The sequence below is a fragment of the Benincasa hispida genome, chromosome 12 (assembly GCF_027475165.1).
Source record: "Benincasa hispida cultivar pf3 chromosome 12, pf3_genome.v1.1, whole genome shotgun sequence".
Lineage (NCBI taxonomy): Eukaryota > Viridiplantae > Streptophyta > Magnoliopsida > Cucurbitales > Cucurbitaceae > Benincasa > Benincasa hispida.
The window spans coordinates 28,597,343-28,606,332 of record NC_143489.1 but is presented as its reverse complement, the minus strand read 5'-3'; the positions used below and the strand labels follow the sequence as shown (position 1 = coordinate 28,606,332).

The 8,990-nt window shown below is 30.6% G+C and overlaps 1 protein-coding gene across 1 annotated transcript; it reads left to right on the top strand.

The window, feature by feature from the left end:
- Positions 1-1,233: 1,233 nt before the first annotated feature.
- Positions 1,234-2,069, top strand: LOC120092652 (hydroxyproline-rich glycoprotein family protein). Its single transcript, XM_039050799.2, has one exon. The coding sequence runs from the start codon at positions 1,431-1,433 to the stop codon at positions 1,866-1,868; it is 438 nt and encodes a 145-aa protein (XP_038906727.2). The 5' UTR covers positions 1,234-1,430; the 3' UTR covers positions 1,869-2,069.
- Positions 2,070-8,990: the final 6,921 nt, after the last annotated feature.

The window sequence follows — 8,990 nt, the reverse complement described above, 5'->3', positions numbered from 1 at the left end:
AAGGATCTTGGGTTGATTTTAAATGAAATTGAATCATTTGTTTATTATTAATTAATCAGAAATTTTAATTGATTAATTGGATACAACCTATATATATAATTTAGGGATATTATTGGATTTGTTTTTCTAAAATTTTCTTCCTTCTTGAAGAAGCTGTTTTTCTTCTTTGGTCAAAACCAATTTAATATAATTATCGAAAGAAAAAAGCAATGTGAATCAGACGGCAGTTGTGACTTATGAGAGCCGGATGGTGGGACCCCTAACATGGACCATGCACATGCACTCCCATTCTCTCTCCCAACCCAAAATAATTAATTCATTAGTTTTTTGAAAAAAAAATTATTATCTATCAACATTTTTATAAATTTTGAAAGCATATTTATTTCTGGTATGAAAATTATTATTACTTAACACAAAAATTAATTTCAAATAAATAAATGGATAGTTATTTTAAATGATAAAATTGCTAGAAATATTTTCAAATATAATCAAATATTACTATTAGACACTAATAAACATCTACCAGTTAGTTATTTTCTTATATTTGAAAACAATTCTAAATAAATTTAAGATTTATTAAAAGTATAAGAACTAAAATTTGATATTTAAGGCCTAAGTTTATAAATATTTGATTTTAGTTTTATAAAAATTAAAACTAAAAAGATTGTTTCCACCTTCAAATTTCTTCATTTATTATCTTCCTTTTACTAATGGTTTAGAAAATCAAACCAAATTTTGAAAACTAAAAATTGTAGGTCTCATTTGTTAACCATTTCGTTTTTTGTTTTTGCTTTTGAAAATTAAGTCTATAGACACTGCTTCTACTCCCAAATTTATTCATTTATTATCTACTTTTTACTAATAAAAAACAAAGCCAAAATTTTAAAACTAAAAAAAAAAAAACTTTTAGAAACCTTGTCTATTTTTTGGAATTTGACTAAGAATCCAACCATTGTATTTAAGAAATATGCAAATCATTGTAAGTAATAGAGATGAAGTAAGTAAAATTTTCAAAAGTTAAATATAAAAAAATAAAATAGTTATTAAATAGGTCCGTAGCTTTTAAAAAAAAAAATTGACTAAAAATTCAATTATTATATTTAAAAAAAATGTAAATCATGTTAAGAATTGGAGAGAATATATTTAATTTCTAAAAGTAAAAATAAAAATAAAATGGTTAGCAATGGAAAGGAGAAAATATAGATAGTTTACAAAATGGTTATTAATGGAGGTGTAAAAATATATTTTAGTTAGAGGAATCAAAATGGTATTAAAAAAAGAAAGGAAAAGAAAAGAAGTATTCCCTTAGCTGGGAATCCAAACACTCCTATTCTCTCAAAGTCTTCAAAGTTTTATACAGTTTCCATGCACCCATCACCTAACTCATTTCCCACTCTTCTTCTCTCTAAAAATTTAAAAAAAAAAAAAAAATGCTTCCTCTCAATTTTCTCCTTTTCCTCAATTTCCTCCTCCTCATTTCCCCTTCCTCCGCCGTTTCCTCCGCCACCGTCCGCCGCCTCGACGACACCACCGTCCCCACCACCCCCGCCGACCCCACCGTCAAGTGCTCCCCATGCGAACAGAACCCTCCATCTCCGCCGCCGCCGGTGGTCTACCCCTCGCCCCCGCCGCCGTCTCCTCCGCCGCTCGATGTCCTCCCCTACTACTCTCCCCCACCCCCCAAGAAGAAGGAGCCCAAGACCCCCAACTGCCCTCCCCCCCCCTCTCCGTCCTTCATGTACATAACCGGCCCTCCCGGCGACCTCTATCCTATCGACCAGAATTATAACGCCGCCGGCCGGAGATCCATCGCCGCCGCGGCCTCCGCCGTGGTTGGGCTTGTTCTAGCGGGGCTTCTGTTGGTTTAAATTGGTGGGATCTCAACCCAATTTCTCGTAAGGTAAGACTAAATTCCCGTACGAGATTTTCTTAAATTTCGGATATTGTTTTAGAATTTTTATGGATCATCATCATTTTCTTGTCCAATAATTTTGTAATTTGTACTAAATATTTAATTGTCCAGAAATTTATGATCATAAAAAGAAAATTTATGTGTTTTTGTTTAGCAATTTATTTTCCTCTCCTTTTTCAATCAATATCTGAAAAATTAGATCAGATATTTTATGCGATTATATATATATATATATATATATATATATACACTTTACTTTCCCTTCTTATTCAATATGAATAAATTTGGATCGATTCAATCGCTATCGTCGCCTAACTATATAATTGAGGTTGTAATTATACCTAAATTGATTAGGTTTTGATTGATTTAAGTTACAATATTTATATTAATTTATTTCTTTTTTTCTAGTGACAGAGCCATGATTTTTTCCCTTCAGAATATCTCAAATAGCAATAACGAAAAAAAAAAGTAAATAAAAAAAATTACAGAAGTATGTCTGATATATTTATTTATTTATTGTTTTTGTTTTAATGAGAGTGATATAATCTTGGACTATCTAGAGTTATCCATTAACAAATGATTCCGAAAATTAAATTGTCATCTGGGCCCCTTGGTTGTTAAAATGCGACCTGCCACCTTCCTACCAAATAAAATATTCCCAAATGACGTCATTTTCCTGTATGAGTTAGTTACAAAACTTTACATCGTATCAATTAAACTCTATCCATATAACGACATTACTTATATTAAGAATGATTCAGTTGACATAAATTTATATTATAAATCTCAGGTATAGAAATTCGATTCTAAAATGTGTAATTTTAAAGTTAATTGAGGTCTAGAACTGCCATCAATTTCTTAAAACTTTGAAAGAGGCCAAGTTAGACATTTATTCTTTTGGGTAGCCTTTTTTCCCTCTACTAATTTTTTGCTAATTTTTTTTAAGTATTATTTCCATGTAAATAATTTTTTTTTTTAAAAAAAAAAGAAAAGCGAGAGAGAGAAAGGTGTATTGAGTGGCAATTAAAATAAACAGATATAAAAAGTAAAGAATAAAATAAAATGAATGTTAGTGGTGGAAGGAAGAGATGGATGAGAGAGGAGATAGCACCGGCCAAAAGAAGTGGAGGGCAAAAGAGTAAATCCACGTTGTGGGGGGTTAATGAATAATGTAACGACACGTGTGAGAGTTCAAATTCCGAGGTGGGAGTGGAGTGTACTTGAAAGTGGGGACCCGATCCCAAGCCATTGGATCGGGTGTCAGAGAGTTCTTTGAGAAGCGATCAGATGAGGTGTAGGGTTAATTCTGAACTCCAAGGATGATCATCTTCGGTTTCACCAAAGTCCGGCCCCACCCGATACTTTCTCCCTATTTTTCATTTTAATATTACACGTCATTATCCACGTGGCTCTTCCTCTTTCTCCTCCTTCACCTCGACTCAAAAGTCAAGTAACTTCTTTTGTTTTTTTTGTGTTGTTTTTTATTTTCCAATGCATTGAAATATGAGTCGTGTACTATATACTAATTGATATTAAGAGGAAAAAAACCAATTTATTACCCATTAAGTCAACTCTTCAAGTTTCATACGCTTGCAAAATTGTTGTAATCATAACCTTAAATTAGAAAAAAGTGTTGTTATTTTCACAAGTTTTCCTATGCAAATTCCAAAAGAAACGTATTTTCATATGCTTTCAATGAAATTTCAATGAAATGTAAAATATATATATATATATATATATATATATTATATATATATATATATATATATATATATATATGAACTTGAATAAGGTTTTAAAGAAAAATACATTTTATACTATTAAAAATTGCTAGGAGTTTAAAGAAATCATTATTTTTAGTTAAAACTAACGAGTGAATTAGTTGAAATTGAATAGATAAAAATCGCAACATCTAACTTAGCCTAATATTCAATTCTATGAAATAGAAAGTTTATTCTGTTAAGTTATAATTGATCTGAATCATTTTTTTTTTTTCAATAAATTGTAATATTTTCACTGAGTTATTAGAAATTTAATATTTCCCCTTTCAACTTTCCATTTGTTTTATTAAAAGGAAGACGAAAAGGATTTTGATGATGACATGTAAAGTAATGGTAAAGGCATGAGTGATGAGTTTCAATTATCGACTTCACATTAGATTAAGTTTCAATTATGTCATTGTCATTTCATAAGTTTCATTTTAATATTTAACCTATGAAGTTGTTTCAAAATAACTATCACATTAAATTTTGTATTAAAATGAAGATAAAAATATAGTATAGTGATGGATGAGTTGAAAAATGACGGTTTTAAGTGTGTACTTAACCTTTAATCTAGAGCAACAAAATATACTATTTTAAACAATTATTTATAAAATTAAATTAAAAAGTATATACAAATGTTAAAGAAGGCTTATTTTAGTTATCATATATATAAAACAAACTTATTTTGCATTTTTTTTTATCAAACACTATACTTAACTTGGGGTTTAAAATTATATTTTACCAAATATTTTCTTAAAAGAACAGTTGTTAACGTTTAATTTAAAACCTACAACAATCTCAAATTAAGTCTATATATATATATATATTACGGCCGATCACACTTGTCATATTTTCATCTTCATTCAATTCAATAACAATAATAAATAAATAAATAAGAAAGAAAGGAAAATAATGTATCTTTCTACCTAAAAATTGAAACGTCAAAGTTAATTAACTTTTTAAAAAATTGTTCTATTTAACTATAAGTTTAGTCTTTAAATTTTGAGTTTTATATTTATTGTGCCCTTGAATTTTTAAAATGGTGTTTGTTAGGTTCTTAATTTTACAATTTTGTGTTCAATAGGTTCTTGATCTATTTAAAATCTTTTAAAATTCATGGAAGTATAAGAATAAAATTGAAATTTTAGGATTCCATTACACATAAAATTCAAAATTATATCTCTTAGAACAATTATTATCTTTTTTTTTTAAATGAATATCTCATAGACCTATTAAACATAAAATTGAAAATTCTAGACCTATTATTTATTATTAATGTTAAAAAACTTATTAAATAAACAAATTAAAAGTTTATAAACATATTATACTTCTGAAAGTTTAAGGACCAAATACACACAACCAAAGGCTTTAACTCGTAATATTAACCAAAACTTTATCATCAGTAGTATAAGTATAACCTAAGGTTAATGCCATCCACGATTAGAAAAAAAAAACCTCTCAATTTTATGGATCCTCTATTCTACAAATAAAACTTCAATTTGTTGTCATCAATATCTGTTGAGTATTCGAACCTATTTGGATTGATTAGAGAAAAAATGTTTTTCAAAAAAATTCGTTTTTATTTAAACTTTTTTGATAAAAACTATTAAAAATATATTTTTGAAAGTCTTTCAATTTTGAGTGATTGTGAAATACTTCAATTTTTTTTTCAAAATGAATTATTTTCAAAATTAAATACTTGAAAATTTAAATCAAATACATTCTCCATGTGGTCAAATAACGATTTTTTTTAAATAATATTATTTTAATAATTATAATAAAAAAATAGAGTTGAGCTGAAAGAATTGATAAAAATAAGGTAGTGAAATCTTGGACCTGGTACATGATTACTGAGTAAGCAGTTAAATCGTGGACGTGGTCCATGATTTTCTTCTGTAACCAGGTCAACATCTGCCACCCAGATTGCCACATGTACGATATGCAATGTTGACCAAGTAATCGTGAACCAAGTTCACAACTCTGTAACTCGTGTACTGGATACATGAGTTAGTGATCCCAAATCCCTATCCCACGACTTCTTCCTCACTTTCTTCCCCATCTTAAGTCTTCTGTCTTCCTTTCTGCCTCTCTCTCTACCAGCTGATGTTCGCCCATGTCCATCAACCGTTGTGCGCTCCATCGTGCGCCATTTTTCCTACCGTCGGTAGCTGTAGGTAACTTTTTTTTTCCCAATATATGAGATTGTGTATTGAATATCCATAGATCTAGTATCACTACAAGAATTTTCACCTTTTCTCATGAAAAAAAAACGTCAGGCAAAGTACTAAAAACGTTGGAATAGGTTATGCCAACACATTTTTTTGCGTTGGCAAAATTCGTTATATCGATGTCGGGAGAAGTGCCTCCCGACAAAAACTCTTTTCGTTGGCATAAATACCATTTTTGCCAACACAATATATTGTGTCGGCATTTGTATTTTTTCAACGAAATACACTTTGCGTCGGCAAGAACATATTTTTAAACAACAAAAAATTTCAGTTCAATAGACAAATTTCTGGCAATGTTTATATGCGTCGACATAAGCTGTTTAGAATTCTATATATAATTTGTAACAATTAAATAACCACATTTTTATTTCCTTAATACCTAATTATGCATAAAAAAATAATCTTCAAACAAATCAATTAGAGACAAATATAACAAAAAGTAAGCTTATATATTAAAAATAAGACTAATATTCAATGCACAAACTATAAAATTATACGAACAAAAATTGTGTATACAATTAAATTTGAGCATTTCTACATTCTTACAAATCCCCTACATAAAAAAAGTTTAATCTTCCTAAAAGCCAAAATACCCTAAGCCCAAATAAGTGAGATACTAAACCAAACAAAGTAATCATCTCAAATCTTCTCGCAATCTCCAAGAAATGATCTTTAAGAATTTACACGAACAACCTGAAATAGGAAAAAACAAAGAAAAATGCACAAAAAGATCTCAACAATCACACAAAGACTTAAACAAAATGTTTAAAATGGTTATGAGGAATGATTCCCCTCTCAAGCTACAAACATGTTGTCAATGTTCACAATCAACACATGGACACCACAAACAATCATTTTATTATCTAAAAAGTGACTAAAATGGTTATAATTAAGAGTGAACCCCTGACCCACGCTATAAGCGTGTCGTAAATCCACTTAAACAAATACATAAACGTCCTTTAAACCTACACAACTATCGGATCCTTAAAAATAAGTCAAGAACAAAGTTCTTTTAAATTGCACAATTAGGTTTCAATATAATCTAAAAAACAATTAGAACATATACATCTCCCTTCTCCCCCCTCCCCCAAGCTACAAATGTGTCCTAGTTCCACCTAAACGTCATTTAAACCTACAAAGTAACAACAAATACATAGAAAGTATCGAAGTGAACCCCTTCCCCCTAAATCCACCTAAATTTCTTTCAAGACTAAACGTGTCATTTGATAGTCTTAAAAGCATATAATTCAATTCTTGGATCCCTACAAATAAGTCAAGAACAAAGTTCCTTTAAAGTGCACAATTAGGTTTTAAGATAATCTAAAAATAAAAAATTTATTTCAAGGCTAAATCCGTCATTCGATAGTTCTAAAAGCATATAACTCAACTCTCGAATCCCTACAAATAAGCCAAGAACAAAGTTCCTTTTAAAGTGCACATTTAGGCTTCAAGATAATCTAAAAACAATTAGAACATATACATCTCCCCAAGCTACGATCGTGTTCTAGTTCCACCTAAACGCCATCGAAACCTACAAAGTAGCAACAAATACATAGCAAAAAATTCCCCACTGCTGCCTCCCGTAGGAGTCTGGGCCGTGTCAAGGGCTTTCTATTTGATTGTATCGAAAGACCTAATGAATTGGGATTTCCTTATTGGGCTAGGTCATTTCGGGGAAAGTTCTTTTATTCTGGTTTATGGTTTCTCTTGGCTATATGGTTCATCCGGGGGAGAGATCGAGCTTCAAGAAATAGTAAATGGTCTTCTCAATACACAAATTTATAACTCCCCAGGAACAATCAAATAGAAAGCCCCAAGGGCGCCATATTCTAGGAGCCCAAACTATTGAACCCCTCCCCCAAGCTACGAACGTAATTTAATAGTCTTAAACGCCCTTTAAACCTACAAAGTGGCAACAAATACACTAAAACACACATATTTAAAATGGCTACCATAACTGCAGGATAGCAACAAACCAAACAAATGAAGTTCCTAAATCCACTAAAACACTCATATTTGAAATGGATACCATAACTGCAGTATAGCCATACAACAACCAAATTAAGTTCCTAAATCCACTAACCGTAACTGAATGTTGTCATAACGTATATAGTTGTTTGAAGGTCCATCTCTTTGCTTTTGTTGCTCAACAAACTATCTTGTGATTTCAGTCGCGTTCCCAATGGGGCGACTAAATTTTGTAGCAAAGACGCTTACTGGCTTTCTAACAAGATCAAATGTACTATTTCAATTAGAGGTTACAATAATATTTAGATGTTCAACCTAAGACATACTACTATCACCTGATGCGATGGTCATGTCTGCCTCTATCGAGGGACTCGTAGCCAAAGTGTTAGCTTCCCTAACTAGTTCATCTGTTAGATGATCTTAACGTTGTCCTACCATAATTCTACAACCACACAAAACATGAATAAGTTCATAAATGTTTGTAAGTGTTACTTTAATACAAAACAAAAAATACAAAAATACAAAAATTCCTAAAAAGTATCACTTTGACTCTCTCAACACAACCTAAAAAGTTGCTTTAACGTGTCAAATTGACACTTTTACTCTCAACACAACCTAAAAAATTCTCAAACCCAAACTAAAAAGCTCTTAAAAAGTGTCCAAATAGCCCTTTGGCTCTTAAAGTAAAGCTTTTTAGAGAAATATCCAATAAGAACAACCAACACAAAAATGTATCTTTCCAAAAAGATTGCATCAAGTTTTTTTTCTATACAAATGAATATTACATACTTTTTGGGTGTCTAATTATTATTATTTTTTTAAGATTAATTTGACACCATACACACAAGATATTTGGTCATTACTATTTGATTACTATTATGATGGTCAAGATATTTGGTTGACCATTAGCCCTCTTATATACTTTCATCTAGTAGAGTTGCATCAACAAAATCGTGTGTTGAATAGTTCTGTTTGTGACAAATGGTACCGTCATTGTACTATACACTCCCAGCCCTACACCAGATTGATTTAAGAGGTAGGCACGAAAAAAAACTAGCGTCGAATTCATGCAGAATATATATCATACTGGCGTGCACGTTATGATCGTTGTGTACAAGG

What these genes read in the sequence shown, in the direction of transcription:
- LOC120092652 (XM_039050799.2), top strand. Translation starts at nt 1,431, where the DNA reads ATGCTTCCTCTCAATTTTCTCCTTTTCCTCAATTTCCTCCTCCTCATT.